The sequence below is a fragment of the Bombina bombina genome, chromosome 6 (genome assembly GCF_027579735.1).
Source record: "Bombina bombina isolate aBomBom1 chromosome 6, aBomBom1.pri, whole genome shotgun sequence".
Taxonomy (NCBI): Eukaryota; Metazoa; Chordata; class Amphibia; order Anura; family Bombinatoridae; genus Bombina; species Bombina bombina.
Genome location: NC_069504.1, coordinates 522,568,518 through 522,595,915, shown reverse-complemented (window position 1 = coordinate 522,595,915; position 27,398 = coordinate 522,568,518). Strand labels below are relative to the sequence as shown.

At 39.6% G+C, this 27,398-nt stretch overlaps 1 protein-coding gene across 1 annotated transcript in view; it reads left to right on the top strand.

Moving 5' to 3' along the window:
* WHAMM (WASP homolog associated with actin, golgi membranes and microtubules) overlaps positions 1-16,891 on the top strand; it is a 124,680-nt gene extending 107,789 nt beyond the window's left edge. The window contains exon 10 of the mRNA XM_053717426.1: positions 16,286-16,891. Coding sequence (XP_053573401.1) covers positions 16,286-16,566 — 281 coding nt within the window. The 3' untranslated portion in view covers positions 16,567-16,891. The remainder of the gene's footprint in view (positions 1-16,285) is intronic.
* Positions 16,892-27,398: the final 10,507 nt, after the last annotated feature.

Here is a 27,398-nt window from a genome sequence, read left to right as displayed (position 1 = left end):
CGAATTTGTAGCTCTTCCCTTCGGGTTGGCTACAGCCCCGAGAATCTTTACGAAGGTTCTGGGCTCACTTCTGGCGGTTCTAAGAGCGCGAGGCATAGCGGTGGATCCGTATCTAGACGACATCCTGATACAGGCGTCAAGCTTTCAAATTGCCAAGTCTCATACAGAGATAGTTCTGGCATTTCTGAGATCGCATGGGTGGAAAGTGAACGAGGAAAAGAGTTCTCTATCCCCACTCACAAGAGTCTCCTTCTTAGGGACTCTTATAGATTCTGTAGAGATGAAAATTTACCTGACGGAGTCCAGGTTATCAAAGCTTCTAAATGCTTGCCGTATTCTTCATTCCATTCCGCGCCCTTCGGTTGCTCAGTGTATGGAGGTGATCGGCTTAATGGTAGCGGCAATGGACATAGTGCCATTTGCGTGCCTACATCTCAGACCGCTGCAATTATGCATGCTAAGTCAGTGGAATGGGGATTACACAGATTTGTCCCCTCTGCTAAATCTGGATCAAGAGACCAGAGATACTCTTCTCTGGTGCTTGTCTCGGGTCCACCTGTCCGAGGGTATGACCTTTCGCAGGCCAGATTGGACAATTGTAACAACAGATGCCAGCCTTCTAGGTTGGGGTGCAGTCTGGAACTCCCTGAAGGCACAGGGATCGTGGACTCAGGAGGAGAAACTCCTTCCGATAAATATTCTGGAGTTAAGAGCAATATTCAATGCTCTTCTGGCTTGGCCTCAGTTAGCAACACTGAGGTTCATCAGATTTCAGTCGGACAATGTCACGACTGTGGCTTACATCAACCATCAAGGGGGAACCAGGAGTTCCCTAGCGATGTTGGAAGTCTCAAAAATAATTCGCTGGGCAGAGACTCACTCTTGCCACCTGTCAGCAATCCATATCCCAGGCGTGGAGAACTGGGAGGCGGATTTTCTAAGTCGTCAGACTTTTCACCCGGGGGAGTGGGAACTCCATCCGGAGGTGTTTGCTCAGTTGATTCATCGTTGGGGCAAACCAGAGTTGGATCTCATGGCGTCTCGCCAGAACGCCAAGCTTCCTTGTTACGGATCCAGGTCCAGGGACCCAGAAGCGACGCTGATAGATGCTCTAGCAGCGCCTTGGTTCTTCAACCTGGCTTAGGTGTTTCCACCGTTTCCTCTGCTCCCTCGACTGATTGCCAAAATCAAACAGGAGAGAGCATCGGTGATTCTAATAGCGCCTGCGTGGCCACGCAGGACCTGGTATGCAGACCTAGTGGACATGTCATCCTTTCCACCATGGACTCTGCCTCTAAGACAGGACCTTCTAATACAAGGTCCTTTCAATCATCCAAATCTAATTTCTCTGAGACTGACTGCATGGAGATTGAACGCTTGATTCTATCAAAGCGTGGCTTCTCCGAGTCAGTCATTGATACCTTAATACAGGCACGAAAGCCTGTTACCAGGAAAATCTATCACAAGATATGGCGTACATATCTTTACTGGTGTGAATCCAAGAATTACTCATGGAGTAAGGTTAGGATTCCTAGGATATTGTCCTTTCTCCAAGAGGGTTTTGGACAAAGGATTATCAGCTAGTTCCTTAAAGGGACAGATTTCTGCTCTGTCTATTCTTTTGCACAAGCGTCTGGCAGAAGTTCCAGACGTCCAGGCATTTTGTCAGGCTTTGGTTAGAATTAAGCCTGTGTTTAAACCTGTTGCTCCCCCATGGAGCTTAAACTTGGTTCTTAAAGTTCTTCAAGGAGTTCCGTTTGAACCCCTTCATTCCATTGATATTAAGCTTTTATCTTGGAAAGTTCTGTTTTTGATGGCTATTTCCTCGGCTCGGAGAGTCTCTTAGCTATCTGCCTTACAATGTGATTCTCCTTATCTGATTTTTCATGCAGATAAGGTAGTTCTGCGTACCAAACCTGGGTTTTTACCTAAGGTGGTTTCTAACAAGAATATCAATCAAGAGATTGTTGTTCCATCATTGTGTCCTAATCCTTCTTCAAAGAAGGAACGTCTTTTACATAATCTGGACGTAGTCCGTGCCTTGAAGTTTTACTTACAAGCTACTAAAGATTTTCGTCAAACATCTTCCCTGTTTGTCGTTTATTCTGGACAGAGGAGAGGTCAAAAAGCTTCGGCAACCTCTTTCCTTTTGGCTTCGGAGTATTATACGCCTAGCCTATGAGACTGCTGGACAGCAGCCCCCTGAAAGAATTACAGCTCATTCTACTAGAGCTGTGGCTTCCACCTGGGCCTTTAAAAATGAGGCCTCTGTTGAACAGATTTGCAAGGCCGCGACTTGGTCTTCGCTTCACACTTTTTCAAAATTTTACAAATTTGATACTTTTGCTTCTTCGGAGGCTGTTTTTGGGAGAAAGGTTCTTCGGGCAGTGGTTCCTTCCGCTTATTCCCTGCCTTGTCCCTCCCATCATCCATGTACTTTAGCTTTGGTATTGGTATCCCATAAGTAATGGATGATCCGTGGACTGGATACACTTAACAAGAGAAAACATAATTTATGCTTACCTGATAAATTTATTTGTCTTGTAGTGTATCCAGTCCACGGCCCGCCCTGTCATTTTAAGGCAGGTCTAAAATTTAATTAAACTACAGTCACCACTGCACCCTATGGTTTCTCCTTTCTCTGTTTGTTTCGGTCGAATGACTGGATATGGCAGTTAGGGGAGGAGCTATATAGCAGCTCTGCTGTGGGTGATCCTCTTGCAACTTCCTGTTGGGAAGGAGAATATCCCATAAGTAATGGATGATCCGTGGACTGGATACACTACAAGAGAAATAAATTTATCAGGTAAGCATAAATTATGTTTTTTATCTACATGTTGATATAAGTACTTCTAAAGCCTTATTTCTGCCCTTGCTTCTGGGTGTAGTAATTTTTGGATTAACCAACGATATTAAGTTAAATTTGGGAATAATTTAATGTTTTTTTGTGCATTTTGGAAAAATTGTTCACATTTTCTTTTCTTAAAGGCACAGTACACGTTTTTTCAAATGTTTATTTTATGCTATAAGTGTTTAAACGACTTTTGTGGTATTACTAGTCTGTTTAACATGTCTGACATTGAGGTTGCTCATTGTTCGATGTGTTTAGAAGCTATGGTGCATCCCCCTCTAACATTGTGTAACTTTTGTACTGAAAGGGCTTTACAATGTAAAAAGCATATTTTAAATAAAGTGTGCCTAAGGATGATTCTCAGTCTGAAGAGAATCAGGATATGCCATCCAATTCTCCCCAAGTGTCATAACCTTTTATGCCCACACAAGCGATGCCTAGTACTTCTAGTGCGTCTAATTCCTTTACTCTGCAGGAGATGGCTGCAGTTATGTCAACTACCCTTACGGAGCTATTGTCTAAATTACGAGTGTTGCAGGGTAAACGCAGTAGGTCAAGTATTAATGTAAATACTGAATCCCCTGATGCTTTATTAGCTATTTCCGATGTTCCCTCACAGTGCTCTGAGTTGGGGATCAGGGAATTACTGTCTGAGGGTGAAATTTCTTATTCAGGGAATGTTTTACCTCAGACAGATTTGGATGCTATGTCATTTAAATTTAAGCTTGAACACCTCTGCCTGTTGCTTAGGGAGGTTTTAGCGACTCTGGATGATTGTGATCCTATTGTTATTCCTCCAGAGAAATTGTGTAAAATGGATAAATATTTGGAAGTTCCTACTTACACTGATGTTTTTCCGGTTCCTAAGAGAATTTCGGAAATTATTAGTAAGGAATGGGATAGACCAGGTATACCGTTTTCTCACTCTCCTAATTTTAAGAAAATGTTTCCTATATCAGATACCATTCGGGACTCATGGCAAACGGTCCCTAAGGTAGAGGGAGCTATATCTTCCCTAGCTAAGCGTACTACTATACCCATTGAGGATAGTTGTGCTTTCAAGGACCCTATGGATAAGAAATTAGAGGGTCTACTAAAGAAATTATTTGTTAATCAGGGATTTCTTTTACAACCTATGACTTGCATTGTTCCAGTAACTACTGCAGCAGCTTTTTGGTTTGAGGCTCTAGAAGAGTCTCTTAAGGTTGAGACTCCATTAGATGACATTCTAGATAGAATTAAGGCTCTTAAGCTAGCTAATTCTTTTATTACTGATGCTGCTTTTCAAATTGCTAAATTAGCGGCAAAAAATGCAGGATCTTGGTCTGCTGATGTGTCATCAAAACATAAGCTTTTAGCTATTCCCTTTAAAGGTAAGACCCTTTTTGGGCCAGAATTGAAGGAGATCATTTCTGATATTACAGGAGGTAAGGGCCATGCCCTACCTCAGGATAGATCGGTTAAATTGAGGGGTAAACAGAATAATTTTCATTCCTTTCGGAACTTTAAAGGAGGACCCCCCGCTTCTTCTTCTTCCACTAAGCAGGAAGGGAATTTTTCCCAATCTAAGTCAGTCTGGAGACCCAATCAGAACTGCAAGAAGGGTAAACAATCCAAAAAAAAACACTGCTGGTCCTAAGACAACATGAAGGGGTGGCCCCCGATCCGGGACCGGATCTAGTAGGGGGCAGACTTTCTTTCTTTGCTCAGGCTTGGGCAATTCAAAGATTTTCTCCCAAGAGGGAGATTTCATCTTTCAAAATTATGTGCAAACCAGATAAAGAGAGAGGCGTTCTTACGCTGTGTTAAAGACCTTTTTACTATGGGAGTAATCTGTCCTGTTCCAAAATTGGAACAGGGACCAGGGGTTTTACTCAAACCTATTTGTGGTCCCCAAAAAAGAGGGAACATTCAGACCCATTTTGGACCTCAAGTGTCTAAACAAATTTCTAAGAGTTCCATCATTCAAGATGGAGACAATTCGAACAATTTTGCCAATGATCCAGGAGGGTCAATATATGACTACCGTGGATTTGAAGGATGCTTACCTTCCAATCCACAAAGATCATCATCATTAGGGTTGCACCGATACCATTTTTTTAAGACCGAGTACAAGTACCGATACTTTTTTTTCAGGTACTCGCCGATACCAATTACCGATACTTTTTTTGTCATGTGACAGTTTCCCAAGAGCAATACAGAGACTAATGATTTAGCTACTCTCACAGACACACACACTCTCTCACACAGACACACACTCTCTCACACAGACACACACTCTCTCACACAGACACACACTCTCTCACACAGACACACACTCTCTCACACAGACACACACTCTCTCACACAGACACACACTCTCTCACACAGACACACACTCTCTCACACAGACACACTTTGTTGAACTAACAGCAATGCACTACTGGGGGCTAGCTCAACAAGTTAAGTGAGCAAATGACAGGATGAATATATGTGCAGCCACCATCAGCTAGCTCCCAGTAGCGTATTTCTGCTAGTGAGAATATAAAAATATGTGTTTCAACAAAGAATACCAAAAACACAACTCTGAATAATTTTGACTTTACTGTCCCTTTTATCAGTGTATAAAATTCAGAAGGAGTTTGCTTGGAATAAAATCTGTGAGAGGATTGAAGATGTACTGCCAATGCCTAAGCATGCTAGGGTTGAAGAATCCAAGCATGCTACTGTGACACAATATAATAAATCAGCTGCAAATCATGATTTACACTGAAAGGGACGTAGAAGTCTCTAAAAAAATAGCTTAATTTTATGATATAAAATCCTGTCCAGAAAGCCAATAATAAAAATGTATTCATGTACAATGTATTAAGTTCTACACAAGTACACATGCCCCGCTTCACAAATTCAAAGGTTGATTTTACCAGTTTTTGTAAGGGTAGTTGTTCCTTTTCAAAGCCAGAAGGTTTTCAAAAATGAACATTTATAGGATCATGAGAAATGAATTTGCTCTTAAAAAGAGTATCTTTGCTCCAAAAGAGAGACATGTTAGAGGTGAAATATTTTTAACAGGCAAATTAACACACTGCATCACAAAATTAAACAGGGCCATAAATATTAAGAATTAATATAGGGAGAATTGCTTGTTTCAAAATTACTGAATTTAAATTTGTTCTGTATAACGTACAGAGCTAAATATATTTAGAAAAAATGGTCTAATATTTACCAGTCCATAACCATATTTTACAAAATGTATAAAATATAAATAAAACATAAAACAGTGGCCTGAAAAGCACTGCAGCATTCTGGAAGTGGAACTTTGACTTCATACATTTAATTTAACTTTTATTTTATTTGATAAGCAAAAAAACAAAGCGTTTTTGTTTAAAAATAAAATGCTCTAAGCAAAGAGACCTTTTTATTTAATACTTAGCTACAGTCTCCTTTTTTAGCTTGTGCCATATTTTGACATGTATGAAAAACGTATGTAACGTTTGTAGATAACTTGCTGCCAAAAATCTTATATCACTGACACTGATATAAATATGCAATTGCTTTGAATAAAGTTTGTTTAAATTAAACTGGGACTACAATTATGCCCAATTTTTGCTGTTACACAAGATTATGCATATACTGATCATCATTATAGATCAGCTTACCTCAAACCTCCACGTGCCGTCGCTCTATTGTGCTCTCTCACTGGGTCCGCCCACCCCCTGTAGCGTGTTCTCCTGAAACAATTTGTGTTAGCGTGGCAGCGTGTCTATACTAAGGGCAGAAGTAAAGGCAAAAGCTCCCTTGCGTCACGTCCCTCCTTCCTTCAAAGCAGCTCCAAAAGTATCGATAGAGGTATCGGAGCATTTTGCATGAGTACAAGTACTTGTGCAAATGCTAAGTATCGGCACCGATACTAGTATCGGTATCGGTGCATCCCTAATCATCATCATCGGTTTCTAAGGTTTGCCTTCTTGGACAAACATTATCAGTTCGTGGCTCTTCCTTTCGGGTTGGCCACAGCACCCAGAATCTTCACAAAGGTTCTAGGGTCTCTTTTGGTGGTTCTCAGACCGCAAGGGATAGCGGTGGCGCCTTATCTGGACGATATTCTGATTCAGGCGTCAACATATCATCTGTCAAAATCTCACACGGACACAGTGTTGTCTTTTCTGAGAACTCACGGCTGGAAGGTGAACATAGAGAAGAGTTCACTTGTTTCACAGACAAGGGTTCCTTTCTTGGGAACTCTGATAGACTCGGTAGCCATGAAAGTATTTCTGACGGAGGTCAGAAAATCAAAAATTTTGAATACTTGCCGAGCACTTCTGTCCATTCCTCGGCCATCAGTGGCTCAGTGTATGGAGGTAATCGGATTAATGGTAGCGGCAATGGACATCGTTCCGTTTTCTCGCTTTCATCTCAGACCACTGCAACTATGCATGCTCGGTCAGTGGAATGGGGATTATGCAGAATTATTTCCAAAGATAATTCTGGATCAAGAGACCAGAAACTCTCTTCTTTGGTGGTTGTCGTCGGATCATCTGTCCCAGGGGACTTGTTTCCGCAGACCCTCGTGGGTAATAGTGACAACAGATGTCAGCCTTCTGGGCTGGGGTGCAGTTTGGAATTCCCTGAAGGCTCAGGGTCTTTGGGCTCAAGTGGAGTCTCTACTTCCAATCAATATTTTGGAACTGAGGGCAATATTCAATGCACTTCAGGCGTGGCCTCAGTTGGCTTCGGCCAAATTCATCAGATTCCAGTCGGAACACATAACGACTGTGGCATATGTCAATCATCAGGGGGGAACAAGGAGTTCCTTAGCGATGATAGAAGTATCCAAGATAATCAGTTGGGCGGAGGCCCACTCTTGTCATCTGTCAGCGATCTACATCCCAGGAGTAGAGAACTGGGAAGCAGATTTTCTAAGTCGCCCCATTGATTCTCAGATGGGGCAGACCGGAACTGGATTTGATGGCATTTCGTCAGAATGTGAAGCTTCCAAGATACGGATCCCGGTCAAGGGATCCTCAGGCCGAATTGATAGATGCCTTGGCAGTACCTTGGTTGTTCAGCCTAGCTTATATTTCTTTCATGTAATTGGCAAGAGTCCATGAGCTAGTGACATATGGGATATACAATCCTACCAGGGGGGGCAAAGTTTCCCAAACCTCAAAATGCCTATAAATACACCCCTCACCACACCCACAATTCAGTTTTACAAACTTTGCCTCCTATGGAGGTGGTGAGGTAAGTTTGTGCTAAGATTTCTACGTTGATATGCGCTTCTCAGCATTGTTGAAGCCCGATTCCTCTCAGTGTACAGCGAATGTCAGAGGGACGTGAAGGGAGTATCACTTATTTGAATACGATGATTTCCCTAATGGGGGTCTATTTCATAGGTTCTCTGTTATCGGTCGTAGAGATTCATCTCCTACCTCCCTTTTCAGATCGACGATATGCTCTCAATTTACCATTACCTCTACTAATAACTGTTTTAGTACTGGTTTGGCTATCTGCTATATGTGGATGGGTGTCTTTTGGTAAGTATGTTTTTATTACTTAAGACACCTCAGCTATGGTTTGGCACTTTATGCATTTATATAAAGTTCTAAATATATGTATTGTACTTATATTTGCCATGAGTCAGGTTCATGTATTTCCTTCAGCAGACTGTCAGTTTCATATTTGGGGAATTTAAACATTTTAAGAAATGTATTTCTTACCTGGGGTTTAGTCTTTTTTTCAATTGACTACTTCTTGCTGTTGCAGGTATTAGGCCCGCGGGTGCGTCAAATGCTAAACTTTATTGCGTCATTCTTGGTGCGAAAATATTTTTGGCGCGAAAAAATACGTTTATGACGCAACTTCGTCATTTCCAGCATCATACGTGACGCCGAGACCTTTCACACGGCGGCGTCATTAGTGACGCGAGTGTGTTATTTCCGGTTATTTTTGGCGCCAAAAAAGTTTGTTACGTTGTGTGTCATACTTGGCGCCAATTTTTTTTCATTATTTCAATATCCCATTGATGTTTGCCTCTTTCTTTTTTCTCTATCAGAGGCCTATGCTTTTGCATTTTTTCCCATTCCTGAAACTGTCATATAAGGAAATAGATAATTTTGCTTTATATGTTGTTTTTTCTCTTACATTGAGCAAGATGTCCCAATCTGATCCTGTCTCAGAAGTTTCTGCTGGAACATTGCTGCCTGACATCGGGTCTACCAAAGCTAAGTGCATTTGTTGTAAAAGTGTAGAAATTATTCCAACAAATGTCATTTGTAATAGTTGTCATGATAAACTTTTACATGCAGATAGTGTTTCCATCAGTAATAGTACATTGCCAGTTGCAGTTCCTTCAACTTCTAATGTACATGATATACCTGTAAATTTTAAAGAATTTGTTTCTGATTCTATTCTGAAGGCTTTGTCTGCATTTCCACCTTCTAATAAACGTAAAAGGTCTTTTAAAACTTCTCATTTAGCTGATGAAATTTCAAATGACCAGCAACATAATAATTTATCCTCTTCTGATGAGGATCTATCTGATTCAGAAGATCCTTCCTCAGACATTGACACTGATAAATCTACTTATTAATTTAAAATAGAGTATATGCGTTCTTTAATAAAAGAAGTGTTAATTACTTTGGATATTGAGGTAACCAGTCCTATTGACGTTCAGTCTAATAAACGTTTAAATGCTGTTTTTAAACCTCCTGTGGTTTCCCCAGGGGTTTTTCCTATTCCTGAGGCTATTTCTGATATGATTTCTAGGGAATGGAATAAGCCAGGTACTTCTTTTATTCCTTCTTCAAGGTTTAAAAAATTGTATCCTTTACCAGCAAAATCTATAGAGTTTTGGGATAAAATCCCCAAAGTTGATTGGGCTATTTCTACTCTTGCTAAACGTACCACTATTCCTATGGAAGATAGTACTTCCTTTAAGGATCCTTTAGATTGGATGCTTGAATCTTATCTAAGGAAGGCCTATTTATATTCAGGTCATCTTCTCAGACCTGCTATTTCTTTGGCTGATGTTGCGGCTGCCTCAACTTTTTGGTTGGAGAATTTAGAGCAACGAGAATTGGATCCTGACATATCTAGCATTACTCGCTTACTGCAACATGCTAATCATTTTATTTGTGATGCCATTTTTGATATTGTCAAAATTGATGTTAGATCCATGTCTTTAGCTGTATTAGCTAGAAGAGCTTTATGGCTTAAATCTTGGAATGCTGATATGACATCTAAATCTAGATTACTATCTCTTTCTTTCCAAGGTAATAATTTATTTGGTTCTCAGTTGGATTCTATTATTTCAACTATCACTGGAGGAAAAGGAGTTTTTCTGCCTCAGGATAAAAAACCTAAGGGTAAATCTAAGGCTTCTAACCGTTTTCGTTCCTTTAGTCAGAATAAGGTACAAAAACTCAATCCTCCTCCCAAGGATTCTGCTTCCAATTGGAAGCCTTCCTCAAATTGGAATAAATCCAAGCCATTTAGGAAACCAAAGTCTGCCCCTAAGTCCGCATGAAGGTGCGGCCCTCATTCCAGCTCAGCTGGTAGGGGGCAGATTAAGATTTTTCAAGGATTTTTGGATAAAATCTTTCCAAAATCATTGGATTCAGAGCATTGTCTCTCAAGGGTACCGAATAGAAAAAATATTCTCACAGGAGGTCTTACTTTGAATCCTCTCACGCATCCCTGTAAATCCAGTAAAGCTCAGGCTTTTCTGAAGTGTGTTTCAGACCTGGAGTCTTCAGGGGTAATCATGCCAGTTCCTCCTCAGGAACAAGGTTTGGGGTTTTATTCAAACCTATTCATTGTACCAAATAAAGAAAATGTATTCAGACCAGTTCTGGATCTGAAAATTTTGAATGGTTATGTAAGAGTACCAACTTTCAAGATGGTGACTATAAGGACTATTCTGCCTTTTGTTCAGCAAAGACATTATATGTCCACAATAGACTTGCAGGATACATACCTTCATATTCCGATTAATCCAGAACACTATCAGTTTCTGAGATTCTCTTTTCTAGACAAGCATTACCAATTTGTTGCTCTTCCATTTGGCCTAGCAACAGCTCCAAGGATCTTTTCACACGTTCTGGGTGCCCTATTATCTGTAATCAGAGAACAGGGTATTGCGGTGTTTCCTTATTTGGACGATATCTTGGTACTAGCTCAGTCTTTACATACTGCAGAATCTCACACGAATCAACTAGTGTTGTTTCTTTGGAAACATGGTTGGAGGATCAATTTGCCAAAAAGTTTCTTGATTCCTCAGACAAGGGTCACCTTTTTAGGCTTCCAGATAGATTCAGTGTCCATGACTCTGTGTCTAACAGACAAGAGACGTTTAAAATTGGTCGCAGCATGCCGGCACCTTCAGTCTGTCATTCCCTTCAGTGGCCATGTGCTTGGAAGTTTTAGGTCTCATGACTGCAGCATTGGACGCGATCCCCTTTGCTCGTTTTCACATGAGACCTCTACAGCTTTGCATGCTGAATCAATGGTGCAGGGATTATACAAAGATATCGCAATTAATATCCTTGAATCCCAATGTACGACACTCTCTGACATGGTGGATAGATCACCATCATTTGGTTTAAGGGGCTAATTTTGTTCGGCCAACCTGGACTGTAATCTCAACAGATGCGAGTCTTTCAGGTTGGGGAGATGTTTGGGGATCTCTGACAGAACAAGGGGTTTGGAAATCTCGAGGCGAGATTACCAATAAATATTTTAGAACTCCGTGCAATTCTCAGGGCTCTTCAGTTTTGGCCTCTGCTAAAGAGAGAACCATTCATTTGTTTTCAGACAGACAATATCACAACTGTGGCATATGTCAATCATCAGGGTGGGACTCACAGTCCCCAAGCTATGAAAGAAGTATCTCGGATACTTGCTTGGTGGAATCCAGCTCCTGTCTAATCTCTGCGGTGCATATCCCAGGTGTAGACAATTGGGAGGCGGATTATCTCAGCCGCCAGACATTACATCCAGGGGAGTGGTCTCTCCATCCAGATGTGTTTTCTCAGATTGTTCAGATGTGGGGTCTTCCAGAGATAGATCTCATGGCCTCTCATCTAAACAAGAAACTTCCCAGATACCTGTCCAGGTCCAGGGATGTTCAGGCGGAAGCAGTGGATGCACTGACATTTCCTTGGTGTTATCATCCTGCTTACATCTTCCCGCCTCTAGTTCTCCTTCCAAGAGTGATATCCAAAATCATCATGGAACAGTCTTTTGTGTTGCTCGTGGCTCCAGTATGGCCACACAGGTTTTGGTATGCGGATCTGGTTCGGATGTCCAGTTGCCCGCCTTGGCCACTTCCGTTACGGCCGGACCTACTATCTCAAGGTCCGTTTTTCCATCAGGATCTCAAATCATTAAATTTGAAGGTATGGAAATTGAACGCTTAGTTCTAAGTCATAGAGGTTTTTCTGACTCGGGATTAATACTATGTTACAAGCTCGTAAATCTGTCTCTAGAAAGATTTATTATAGAGTTTGGAAGACTTTCATTTCATGGTGTTCCTCTCATAAATTCTCCTGGCATTCTTTTAGAATTCCTAGAATTTTACAGTTCCTTCAGGATGGTTTGGATAAGGGTTTGTCTGCAAGTTCCTTGAAAGGACAAATCTCTGCTCTTTCTGTTTTATTTCACAGAAAGATTGCTATACTTCCTGATAATCACTGTTTTGTACAGGCTTTAGTTCGTATTAAGCCTGTCATATTGACCGGGTATTAGAGTAGTTAGCGCCGCTGATTAGGACAGAAGCAAGGCGGCAAGGGAGGAGGGGTATAGTGTAGGCGGACCTCCGTTTCTTAATTTACAATATAAAAACCTGTTACACTAAGTGTTGAATGTCCCTTTAATTTGGTTCTGAAGACTTTACAGGCTCCTCCGTTTGAGCCTATGCATTCTTTGGACATTAAACTACTTTCTTGGAAAGTGTTGTTCCTTTTGGCTATCTCTTCTGCTAGAAGAGTTTCTGAGCTATCTGCTCTTTCTTGTGAGTCTCCTTTTCTGATTTTTCATCAGGATAAGGCAGTTTTGCGGACTTCTTTTCAATTTTTACCTAAGGTTGTGAATTCTAACAACATTAGTAGAGAAATTGTTGTCCCTTCCTTATGTCCTAATCCTAAGAATTGTTTGGAGAGATCCTTACATTCTGTGGATGTGGTAAGACTTTGAAATATTATGTGGAAGCTACTAAAGATTTCAGGAAGACTTCCAGTCTATTTGTTTTATTTTCTGGTCCTAGGAAATGTCAGAAGGCTTCTGCTATTTCCTTGGCTTCTTGGTTGAAACTTTTGATTCATCAAGCTTATTTGGAGTCGGGTCAGGCCCCGCCTCAGAGAATTACAGCTCATTCTACTAGATCAGTCTCTACTTCGTGGGCTTTTAAGAATGAAGCTTCAGTTGATCAGATTTGCAAAGCGGCGACTTGGTCCTCTTTGCATACATTTACTATATTCTACCGTTTTGATGTATTTGCTTCTTCGGAAGCAGTTTTTGGTAGAAAAGTTCTTCAGGCAGCTGTTTCAGTTTGATTCTTCTGTTTTTGATTTAATTTTTTTTCTTTCAAAAATGAAATAAACTTATTTTTTTGGGTTGTGGATTAATTTTTTCAGCGGAATATGGCTGTTTTTATTTTGTATTCCCTCCCTCTCTAGTGACTCTTGAGTGGAAGACTCCACATCTTGGGTATTGATATCCCATATGTCACTAGCTCATGGACTCTTGCCAATTACATGAAAGAAAACATAATTTATGTAAGAACTTACCTGATAAATTAATTTATTTCATATTGGCAAGAGTCCATGAGGTCCACCCTTTTTATGGTGGTTATGATTTTTTGTATAAAGCACAATTCTTTCCAAATTTCCTTTGTTGATGCTTTCTACTCCTTTCTTTATCACCCCACTGCTTGGCTATTCGTTAAACTGAATTGTGGGTGTGGTGAGGGGGTGTATTTATAGGCATTTTGATGTTTGGGAAACTTTGCCCCTCCTGGTAGGATTGTATATCCCATATGTCACTAGCTCATGGACTCTTGCCAATATGAAAGAAATTAATTTATCAGGTTAGTTCTTACATAAATTATGTTATTTCCGCCGTTTCCTCTCCTCCCGCGCGTGATTGCTCGAATCAAACAGGAGAGAGCTTCAGTGATCCTGATAGCGCCTGCGTGGCCACGCAGGACTTGGTATGCGGATCTAGTGGACATGTCCTCTCTGCCACCGTGGAAACTTCCGTTGAGACAGGACCTTCTCATTCAAGGTCCTTTACAACATCCAAATCTAATTTCTCTGCAACTGACTGCGTGGAGATTGAACGCTTGATTTTATCGAAGCGAGGATTCTCTGATTCAGTTATCAATACTTTGATACAGGCTAGAAAGCCTGTCACTAGAAAAATCTATCATAAGATATGGCGTAAATATCTTTATTAGTGTGAATCCAAGGGTTACTCATGGAGTAAAGTTAGGATTCCTAGGATTTTGTCTTTTTTCCAAGAAGGATTGGAGAAAGGGTTATCAGCAAGTTCCTTAAAAAGACAAATTTCAGCTTTGTCAATTTCACAAACGTTTGGCAAATGTATCAGATGTTCAGTCTTTTTGTCAGGCGCTATCTAGAATTAAGCCTGTATTTAGACCTATTACTCCTCCCTGGAGGTTGAATTTAGTTCTTCGAGTTCTGCAAGGGGTTCCGTTTGAACCTATGCATTCCATAGATATTAAACTATTATCTTGGAAAGTTTTGTTTTTGGTTGTTATTTCTTCTGCACGAAGAGTTTCTAAGCTTTCAGCATTACAGTGTGATTCGCTTTATCTCATATTTCATTCTGATAAGGTGGTTTTACGTACCAAACCTGTGTTCCTTCCTAAGGTTGTTTCGAATAAGAATATTAATCCGGAAATTGTTGTTCCTTCCTTGTGACCTAATCCTTCTTCTAAGAAGGAGCGTCTGTTACATAACTTGGACGTGGTCCGTGCCTTAAAGTTTTACTTACAGGCAACTAAGGATTTCCGTCAATCATCTTCATTATTCATTGTTTATTCTGGAAAGCGTAGGGGTCAGAAAGCTATGGCTACCTCACTTTCTTTTTGGCTGAGAAGTATCTTCCGCCTGGCATATGAGACTGCTGGACAGCAGCCTCCTGAAAGAATTACGGCTCATTCTACTAGGGCTGTTGCTTCCACATGGGCTTTTAAAAACGATGCATCTGTTGAACAGATTTGTAAGGCTGCGACTTGGTCGTCCCTTCACACTTTTTACAAATTTGATACTTTTGCTTCTTCTGAGGCTATCTTTGGGAGACAGGTTCTTCAAGCAGTGGTGTCTTCCGTTTAGGTTCCTGTCTTGTCCCTCCCGTTCATGTGTGTCCTATTGCTTTGGTATTGGTTTCCCACAAGTAAGGATGAAATCCATGGACTCGTCATATCTTTGTAAAAGAAAACTAAATGTATGCTTACCTGATAAATTACTTTCTTTTACGATATGACGAGTCCACAGCCCACCCTGTTCTTTTTAAGACAGTTTTTCTTTATATTTTTTGTAAACTTCAGTCACCTCTGCACCTTTTAGCCTTTCCTTTTTCTCTTCCTATACCTTCGACCGAATGACTGAGGGTGCAGGGGAAGGGGAGGGGCTATATATACAGCTCTGCTGTGGTGCTCTTTGCCACTTCCTGTTAGCAGGAGGTTAATATCCCACAAGTAAGGATGAAATCTGTGGACTCGTCATATCGTAAAAGAAAGTAATTTATCAGGTAAGCATAAATTTAGTTTTTTTAATGTGATTGCATTTTGGGCGAAACAGTGGCATGAAATGTACCAGAATGGACCTAGATCAATACCTTGGGTTGTCTACTAAAAAATAAATATAGTTTTGATAGGTAAATAAAAATTCAAGTTTAAATGGAGTGATAGCAATATTCTTCTGTATTTTGGGCAAGTTTTTCTATGAAAATCACGGTAGCGAAGAGGTTAATAAACCTAACTTATCTTGTATGCCAGTTTTATAAACATCACTCAGGAATCTTTTTAAATTATTTAAGAAAAAAGTATTAATAATGCTTGGTTATGCCAGACATGATTATTTTGTATAAGTATGCATAAACTACCATTTTTTTATATTTCAATAGGAAGATCTACTATTTTTGAGTAAACATTCCAGAGTAGTAGGAGGAGCTATATAGCATATGTAGTTCCTGAAATTAGTATTTTAGAATTTCTGCCAGACTGGAATATGTGGACTCTCCTCATAAATATATAGCTAGAGGAGGGATGGGAGGTTACAAAGCTTTAGTTTGCAGCTGTAGACTTAAAGCTGCTTTACCGTTCTGGTAGCAGGAGAACTCATTTTCCTAACTTGAGCTCTTTTTATACTTTGAGACCTTGATTCATAATCCTTGCTGTAACATGTATCCAACTTGCTAAATCCTCCACAGGTTCAATGGAAGAAGTGTTAGCATCATTGAAGCGAGGGGAGAACCTTCTCCGTAGGGTGGAGCAGCCAAAACTATCTGGCAGTGATGTCAGAGACGGCATCCTAACAGCCATTCGACAAGGTGTTAAACTTAAGAAGGTAAGCAGAGAGGTTAGCAACAAAGAACCTGAAAATGAACTTGAGAAAAGCATCAAGGCAGCAATGCAGAGAATGAAGAATGTATCAGCTGACTCAGAAGATGATGAGAAAAGTGAGTGTGCCAGTGCCGAATGGGATATTTAAAATGAATTCTAATTGGACAACTGCAGGATTTTAAATCTTTGTCAAACTGAGTGGGCAGGTTTTTATCACTTGTTATTTTGTATATTATAACTGCTAAATTCTTTTAAAATAACCATTTTTGTGCATAACTATGTTATTTGGATAAGAACTGACTCATTTTTAGTTTACATTATTTTTCAATATTTAAAGAAAGCCTTACTTTCACATGATTTATTAAATATTTAATGCAACATTATTTTATAGGAATTATAGCTTCCAGTACATTATTATGGTTGCAGACTAATGGTTGTCCATGATTTCTGTGAAATTAAAGCACTGATCGTTACACCTTTTTGTATTGTTTTATTTGTGTTTTCTCTCATTTAAATTTTTTTTTTTTTTTAAATCCTATGACACAAAGGATAGCAAATCCTAGTGTATACTGAATTGTTTTAAATATTAACTCACTATACAGTTATTTATTATAGGTCATCCAATTATAAGACTCGTTATATGTAAATTATCTGCTGACTCAACACAGTAAAAGAGATTAGCTGGAACACGTTCATACCTACAAATAATGTTAACATTCTTGCAAACACTGATAACTAATTAGCACCTACTGTTTGTGCAGTCGATTATCATATTTATGTAATGTGTATATAAAATAAGATGTGTGTGTGTAGTTAAGAAATCAGTAAAAAGAGGTACTGGTCAGCACATGCATATTCCCCTCAATAAAAACACTTGAATGCCTGGATAGAACCACAATTAATCCTGGCTGGTTTAATGCCAAATAATTAATCATATTAAAGTGAAAGTCAATCCTAGCACTTTTGAAACGCTATGATTGACTATTGAAACAAATAAATGGGACTTTCATTCATTAACTATAAGATACTTCATGTTGAAAGCTCCTTTATTTGTATCAACCGATCACCGTTCTTAGTTGCTATGAAGCCCACGGCAAAACATTTTTTTGCTAAGAGGTGACGTTTTCACCTCTTAGCAAATAGCCGTGTGGTAAATCCGGTTCCCAAGGGCGCCAAGCCAGATTTACCGCACAGCTATTGGCTAAGAGGTGAAAATGTGACCTCTCAAGCAAAACAGAGATCTGCCGTGGGCTTCCTTAGTAGCTCGGAACGGCGATCGGTTAAAACAAATAAAGGAGCTTTCTACATGAAGTATCTTATACTTTATGAATGAAAGTCCCCTTTATTTGTTTCAATAGTCAATCCTAGCATTTCAAAAACGCTAGGATTGACTTTCACTTTAACTATTGCAATTGAAAAAAGATAATAAACAAAAAAATCATTTATGTTTACCTGATAAATTAATTTCTAATGAGTCCACAATTCATTACTCTTGGGAATTCCTTACCTGGCCACCAGGAGGAGGTAAAGACACCCTACAGCAAGAGCTTTAATATCCCTCCTACTTCCTGTTCCATTCCAGTATTTCATATAGCCAAGTATAGGAGGAAGAAGTAAGAAAAATAGTAGGGTCAAGAGGTGCAAACTAGAACTGCCGGCACTAAGAAAAAATTGGGTGGGTTTGAGTACTCAAGAAAGAAAGGAATTTATCAGGTAAGCATAAATTTATGTTTTGTTTCTTATGGTAGTAAGAGTCTACAATTCATTACTGTTGGGCACAATTACCCAAGCTGTAGATTCCATGAAAAAAATGGGTGGGGCAACAGGAAAGAGGCAGGCACCTATTTACCAGAACTACATCTCTAAGAAACGTCCTGCAAAAAACTGCCGCAGCCGAAAAATGAAAGCTTTTTACTTAGACGTCGATTAGGGTATATGTCGTGGATAATGTATTGTGTTTTTTTACACCTGAGGAAACGGTCAGTCGCGACCGAGAAACGTTGTGTATGAACAATAAAGTCTTTTTTACTTATTAGAATTTTATCCACGATCTTTGTATTTATCTATTCCCACTGTGTGGATCATTGAAGTTTGGTTTTTAGGAACTGAGCCACATTTCTACCATCCTTCTGCAGAGCATCATATGTGATCCTTAAGGCTGATTACTGAGTTCCGCGGCCCCAGTCTACCAAGGAATTGGTTGTTTGCAGCACACAAGGGAGAGTTATCTGGATGACTTTTTAAGAGTCCAGGAGGCCTTTGTAGCACTTCTCAAGTGCTTGAAACGTTGTAAGTATAACGGTATCTGCGCATATGCGTGATTTAGCTACGGATTGTGCACTATGGTGGCACCTTCTTCTTTTTGGCACTAAGAAAAAATTGGGCAGGATTGAGGACTCAAGAAAGAAAAGAATTTATCAGGTAAGCATAAATTTATGTTTTGTTTATTATGGTAGTAAGAGTCCACAATTCATTACTGTTGGGAACAATTACCCAAGCTGTAGAGTCCATAAAAAAAATGGGTGGGGCAACAGGAAAGAGGCAGGCACCTATTTACCAGAACTACATCCTGAAGAAACGTCCTGCCAAAAACTGCTGCAGCCAAAATGAAAGCTTCAAACTGATAGATTTCCATTTATTTATTTTTGAAGGAGTGTAAAGACTAACCTGATGCCGCCTTGATAACTTGTTCTACAATTGCCTCATTCTTGAAGACCCAATAAAGGACACAGAACGAGGCAAATGAATTGTAGTCAGCGACTATCCCTTCACCAAGGAAACTTCGTGAATGAGACTCTTCAACCATAAAGTTAAGACAAACAAGTCACCTTCTGACCCCTACACTTACTGAAAACAAAGAAACTGGGGAACTGCTTACAGTCTGAAGATAAAAAGGTTTAATAACCTGCACTGAACAATCTCACTTTGAAAATTTTGGGTTAGTACCTAAGGAAGGAACCACAGATTACTGGATAATATTCTCTGAATAAACTACCCTAGGTAAGAACCCTGAGGCAAAGCTATCTAAATGATTGGCTTACTATCCTGATCAAAATATCCACTTACAGAGACATCAAAACCTCTCTGAGAAAAACTTAGTCTTCAGCCTCCAGTTCCAGAAAAGGTCAGAATCTTCAAACCCTCTATGGAACTACAAAGGGAAAATCCTGCTTACTGATACTTGAACAATAACATATTTCTCCAATGACTTCCCAATCCTGAACTAAGAGAAAGGAAGCTGCTTGTAACTCTGGTCTCCTTAAAGACAGGAATCAGGAAAAACCTCTGTTGTGTGATCTAGAGCACTTATAAGTTAGGCCCCTGGAATAAACGTAGGCTACACAGTCTCTCTGGCTTTTGGGCAAGACTTAGAATGATACAATGCAAGTCGGAGCCCACACGGTCTAATCCTTAAAAGATAGCGTTCAAGTCTTCTGGCGAGGACAACGTAAATTATATCTAAAAATAACTGTGAAAAATCTTAGAGATTGCACCACAAATTAAAAGGAGTGGAACACCTGCAAATCAGAAAATGTGAACCTAACTATCTCCTTAAAGGATAAATGTAGGGAAGGAATATACTGAGTCATATCTAGGAATAAATACCATCCAGAACTTAGAGTCCTAGGCTCCCTAATGGAGAAACATAAAAGAAAAGCCCTCTCAGGACACCACCTCAGATTCCACAATCTGATTGATTAAAGATAAACCTTCAGAAGCCAATAAAGCAAGCAATGACAGCTGGATTCAAACTTCAAACCTTGTGCTTCTAGTTAGGCAAGCTAATCACTAGAGTCTGAACAGAAGCTATGACTGCGGCAAGTGAAGCCGAAACGCGTCAGCTCTGGTGAAGCTATGACTACGGCGAGTGAAGCCGAAACGCGTGAGCTCCAGTGACCACCAACCCTGTGTTGATGCTACAAGGTGTGCTGTGTTGTACTGATGGTTGAATCTGTTTTAATATGGTAATACAATAAAGAAAAAAAATATTTTCTACAGAAGCAAGGTTTCCGTGTTTAAAAAAATAAAAAACAGAGGCGCCACCATGGCCTAATATCGCCAGTACAGGTAAAATGAGCAGCAATATGAGAATGTGAATACTCACAAACATAAAGCACCCCACTGGTGCTAGTAGAGCAGACTGACACTTCTCAGTGGTTCAGCACACTGTATCCAAAGCGCAGAGACAGTCAGGAATCCTCTGACACTCCAATGTATATGTGCCTATGGATAAAGGAAAAAGCAACACGACATGGCCCAATATCATCAGGACAAGGGGAAAATAATACCAATAGCTTGCACTTACAAGATGGTGGGCACCTGCAGGTGCAATCTCAGCAAACTGGAGCCATAACGTCGCCCAGTAGACTTGAAACAGCAATCCTCAACAGGAACCAGGATCAACGATATAATTTATCACAGGAGGTGAAAAAAATACACACAATAGCAAGTGTATAAAAGTATAAAAAGTCTTTATTAAAACAGCAACTAGTTTCTCAGCCTACTCAGGGCTGTTTCATCAGGCTATCATATTGCTGCTCATTTTACCTGTATTGGCGATATTAGGCCATGGTGGCGCCTCTGTTTTTTATTCTTTTTTAGATTCCATACTACAGGATAGCCATCCTTTGACAGAGTGCAGCCTCAAACATCTGGGAACTGTCATTACCCTGGACCCATAGACTTTCACATTATCATTAATTGGTTTTAATATTTTTTCCAATCTATGTTTATATTCCAGTAATATATATATATATATATATATATATATATATATATATATATATATATATATATATACAGGGCCGGTGCTAGGATTTTTGGCCACACAGGCGAAGATAAATTTTGCGCCCCCCCCCCCCCAAAGTACATACCCATGCTGTTTTTTTTACAAAATGTTACAAATATGTATTTAAAAAAAATGTATATATACACACATTATATATATATATATATATATATATATATATATATATATATATATATATATACACACACACACACACTATATATATATACATATACACACACTATATATATATATATATATATATATATATATATATATATATATATATATATACACACACTATATATATATATATATATATATATATATATAAATATACACACACTATATATATATATATATATATATATATAAATATACACACACTATATATATATATATATATATATATATATATATATATATATATATATATATATATATATATATATATATATACATACATACATTATATCTTCATGCAGGTATTGATATTTAGGGTAAGACATCCGAAGGCTTAACATTAGGGCATAGAGGGTTAGGATTAGCATCAGGGTAGGTTAGTCTGTGGCTTCACTGCTAAACACTAACACTATCTATTGACCAAAAAAATCTCTGCTAAGGCTGCCATTGCAAGAAACCCGGTACTCACAGTCAGCCAGTGCAGTGGTCACAGAGCAGAGGAGAGCCGAGCAGTTGAGGACTGGAGGGAGCGCCAGAGCGGGCTGACACTGTCACACACAGCATGCACGCAATACCTCCTGTCTTCTTGAGCAAGAGCCAAGAGGGATAAGTGGTGGGTCACATAGTTGAAGTTACTTGACAGAGTCAGAGGCCCGCCGCCCGCGCTTTAGGGACCGGATGGAGCCTGGAGGAGGAGGCGGAGCTTACCGGCACTGTGCCACTGACTACTTTGGACTGGCACCTAAGAGGCCGGAAATGGTGCTGCACTGCAGTGCTGCTTGCTGGGAGAAGGGAGTCGGGAGTCCTAAGTAGCGGATCTGATATTTAAAAAATAAATAAATATATAAAACACTGGCTCTGTCAGCTCTTAGGCTGATTTACGAAATTGCGCCCCACTGATAGTGCGCCCTAAGGCGATTGCCTAACTTGCCTATATGCAAGCGCCGGCCCTGTATATATATATATATATATATATATATATATATATATATATATATATATATATAGTTTTTTACTATTATCATTTTCAGCATTGTGGTTACTTACTTATGTCCACATTTTAGATTTTTTAGGGTTTTATTTATAGTTTTATTATTGTTGCTATTATCATATTTCTAGATTTAGGCCTGTTTTTTTCTGTTGAGACATTACAAGCACTACCATATCACCTATTATATTGAAACTGAGGAAGCGCCCCCTAAGGGCGTGGTGTGTCCACTGAGTACACACCACTCTCTCCATACATAAGGTTTCCGTGTTTCTTCCCTTCCTTGAACGTACAAGCTAATCACTAGGTCACACAGCCTGCAAGATTTTTTCCTAAGTAGTATACCCTGAAGTAAGTGAGTATATTAATATAACCGTCTTGGTTATACAAAACTGGGGAATGGATAATAAAGGGATTATCTAACTTTTTTAAACCAAACAAAAAATCTGGTGTAGACTGTCCCTTTAATTGTAAGTCCCTACAGAAGGTGTCCAAATAAACAGGATTAAGGTATACAGTAGAACAGCCCTACAGATATTAAGCAGCTACTGTGGTATAGCTCAGAACTACAATACAGGATCTACACCAGTACTGCACCTTACATTATACCTGCACTGCAGGTTTTATATAGTTACTGTCATAAACAGAACTGCAACACAGGTTTTAAACAGTTACTATGATATACGCTATAACTGCAAGATAGGGTTTAAAAACTTCTCAGGCTATACACTAGAAGTGCAAAACAGGATTTAAGCAGATACCACAGGATACACTAAAACTGCAATGCAAGATCCTCGCAGTTACTGCAGTATACACTAGAAATGCAACACAGTATTCTAGCAGTTACAGATACACTAGAACTCCAATACTGGACTAAGCACTCTGGTATACACTTGAACTGCAATACAGGAAGCAAGCAATTACTGCAGTATACACTTGAACTGTAATACAGGATTTAAGCAGTTACTGCGGTATACACCAGAACTGCAATACAGGATTTAAGCAGTTACTGCGGTATACACTAGAACTGCAATACAGGATTTAAGCAGTAACTGCAGTCTACACTATAACTCCAATACTGGATTTTAGAGCTGCGGTATACACTTGAACTGCAATACAGGAATTAAGCAGTTACTGCAGCGTACACTAGAACTGCAATACAGGAATTAAGCAGTTTCTGCAGTGTACACTAGAACTGCAATACAGGAATTAAGCAGTTACTGCAGTATACACTGGAACTGCAATACAGGAATTAAGCAGTTACTGCAGTATACACTGGAACTGCAATACATAACACAGTGCTAAAGGCACAATCAAACATTTAAAACATAACGCAAAACACCTATAGTTCTAAAAGTAGTACTGAACTCACTATATAACAACTATATAGGCATAGCAGATACAAGGACTAGATAGAAACCCAAAAAGGCATACTAAACCACAAGCTTGATGAAACAGCCACTGGTTGGCTGAGAAATGCGTTGCTGTATTTATTGTATTTTAATAAAGTGAGTTTTGAACTTACCACCTGCTATTATACCATCTTTAGTCATCCACACCTTATCATATGGTGTACAACTACCTTGGACATCGTATCCTGATCCATTGTGGTTTGAGTTACACCGGAGGCCAGTCTGCTGGGTGACTGTTTGATTCCCGCCTACTCCACTTGCACCAAGAGGGGTGCTCCACTAAATGTGAGTGAAATATTAAATGCACAATCTCACACAAATATATACAGTGCTAGTCCATGTGGCGCTTCTGTTCCTTTCTACTTTAAACCACAACGTGTGTGCTATAAACGAGTGGAAAAAGCCTTGTGTACCAAGTAATACTAGTGGTACACAACCTAACATGAAAATACTTTTTAAACCACCACCCCCCCATAGCTCCAGCGATAGGGGTCTTACCCCCACCAGTATTATAGATGACACTAGTGGATTCCTGTTTCCCACTGTAGCCGTGGCCATCAGAAGAAGAAGGAGCGGGGAGCGTGCTAAGAGGCAGAGGGGCAGGAAAAAACAGGAAACTGCTGCCATTAACACTCTCCAGTAACAATACTGATTCTGGTTTCTCCTTAGCACTTTTGCTGCATTCTGACAAAGAGAGTAGTGCTAAGGAAACTGACCACTATTAGTAAGCACAGATAAGTACTCTTCAAGCTTCAAAAACATATGCCTAAAAAATTTTTTTACAGACCAGGTATAGAAAAGTAGAGTCCTTGGCTGAATGCTAATTTTCCATGAAACTATAAATGTATTATAAAATCTGATCTGTGGAACAAGAACAATGCTATTTTCTACCCCTGCGCCAAAAGCCCTCCTGTGGTGGGAAAAGACTTGGTTCCTTCCACGCCCACAAGTAAGATTAAAAAAAATGAATACCATTCATCCTATTCTCAACCTAATTCAATAGTATACATTTTTGACAACCATACACCTAAAGGATACTTCTCTTCATATTCCTATTGACTGAGATCATTGCCAACTACTTAGGTTTACCTTTCTAGACAAACATTACTATTGTAGCTATCCTATTTGGGTTAGCCACATTTTTGGTACAAGCTCCATCCCTCCATCGGGTGGCGTTTCATTTCAAGAATGTTCTTCCTTTTTCTACTAGTTCACGGCTGAAAGTAAATGTAGCAAAAGAGATTATCTTCTCAGTCAAAGGTAGTGTTTCTGGGGGGGTATTCTTAGACTCAGTGGGCATGCATCTATCTATTACTGATTAACACATATCAAACCTGCAGAGAGCTTGTGTTCTTCAGGCTCTTTTTCATTCCTTGGGTGCCCGGTGCATTGAAAAGTGGCTGCTTGAAGGTGTGCAAGGTTGTTTTTTTTTATCTTCGTCCTCTGCAACTGCAGATGCTTAAGCAGTGGAACAGAGTCTACAATAATCTTTTTCAGAAGATTTTCCTTGATCACAAAGCCAAAAAATCTCTCTGTTGGTAGCAGGGGCATCTTTTTTTTTTATCGATCTTGGGTAGTCCTCACCACAGATGCCAGTTTATCAAGTTGGGGCTCGTAAGGTGTTTGGTCTCCTGAGGTGAGGTTACAAATCAACTTTCTGTAACTCAAAGCAATCTTGAGGCATTTTCAAAATTGGCTCCTTCTTATATAAGGGACTTTTATCATTTTTTTCAATCAGATAACGTCATGGCTGTCATACATATCACTAATTAGAGAGGAAATCCAGATGAGGTAGGAAATATCTTTCTTTCTGAGATAGGTGGAATCCAATATCTGCATAATATCGGCAATACTTATTCCTGGAGTGAACAACTGGAAAGTAGATTTCCTCAGTACGCCATCTGGGGGAGTAGTCCCTCAACTAAGAGGAGTTTTCTCAAATTTCTCCAACATAGGTGTGTCCGGTCCACGGCGTCATCCTTACTTGTGGGATATTCTCTTCCCCAACAGGAAATGGCAAAGAGCCCAGCAAAGCTGGTCACATGATCCCTCCTAGGCTCCGCCTTCCCCAGTCATTCTCTTTGCCGTTGCACAGGCAACATCTCCACGGAGATGGCTAAGAGTTTTTTGGTGTTTAAATGTAGTTTTTATTCTTCAATCAAGAGTTTGTTATTTTAAAATAGTGCTGGTATGTACTATTTACTCTGAAACAGAAAAGAGATGAAGATTTCTGTTTGTAAGAGGAAAATGATTTTAGCAACCGTTACTAAAATCGATGGCTGTTTCCACACAGGACTGTTGAGATGAATTAACTTCAGTTGGGGGAAACAGTGAGCAGACTTTTGCTGCTTGAGGTATGACACATTTCTAACAAGACTTGGTAATGCTGGAAGCTGTCATTTTCCCTATGGGATCCGGTAAGCCATTTTCTTAGTTTTAAATATAAGAATAAAGGGCTTCACAAGGGCTTTAAAGACTGGTAGAAATTTTTCTGGGCTAAAACGATTACTTTATAAGCATATTTAATGGTTTATAACTTTGAAGAGTTATTTTAATCTTGGGAATTCTGTTAAAAAAACGGCAGGCACTGTATTGGACACCTTTTTCACTGGGGGCCTTTTCTAGTCATAGGCAGAGCCTCATTTTCGCGCCACTAATGCGCAGTTGTTTTTGAGAAGCAAGGCATGCAGATGCATGTGTGAGGAGCTCAGATCCACTGAAAAAGCTTATTGAAGGCGTCATTTGGTATCGTATTCCCCTCTGGGCTTGGTTGGGTCTCAGCAAAGCAGATACCAGGGACTGTATAGGGGTTAAATGTAAAAACGGCTCTGGTTCCGTTATTTTAAGAGTTAAAGCTTTCAAATTTGGTGTGCAATACTTTTAAGGCTTTAAGACACTGTGGTGAAATTTTGGTGAATTTTGAACAATTCCTTCATACTTTTGCACATATTCAGTAATAAAGTGTGTTCAGTTTAAAATTTAAAGTGACAGTAACGGTTTTATTTTAAAACGTTTTTTGTGCTTTGTTATCAAGTTTATGCCTATTAACATGTCTGAACCATCAGATAGACGATGTTCTGTATGTTCGGAAGCCAAGGTTCCTCTCCATTTAAATATATGTGATGAATGTGACAAACAAAGTAGGGACAATGATGCCACTGATAATAATGTTGCCCAAAATGATTCCTTAAGTGAGGGGAGTAAGCATGGTACTGCATCATCTCCTTCTATGTCTACACCAGTCTTGCCCACTCAGGAGGTCCCTAGTTCATCTAGTGCGCCAATCCTCCTTACTATGCAACAATTAACGGCTGTAATGGATAATTCTATTAAAAACATTTAGCCAAAATGCCCACTTATCAGCGAAAGCGCGACTGCTCTGTTTTAGATACTGAAGAGCATGAGGACGCTAATGATAATGGTTCTGACATGCCCTTACACCAGTCTGAAGGGGCCAGGGAGGTTTTGTCTGAGGGAGAAATTTCAGATTCAGGAAAAATTTCTCAACAAGCTGAACCTGACGTTATTACATTCAAATTTAAATTGGAACATCTCCGCGCTCTGCTTAAGGAGGTGTTATCTACTCTGGATGATTGGGACAATTTGGT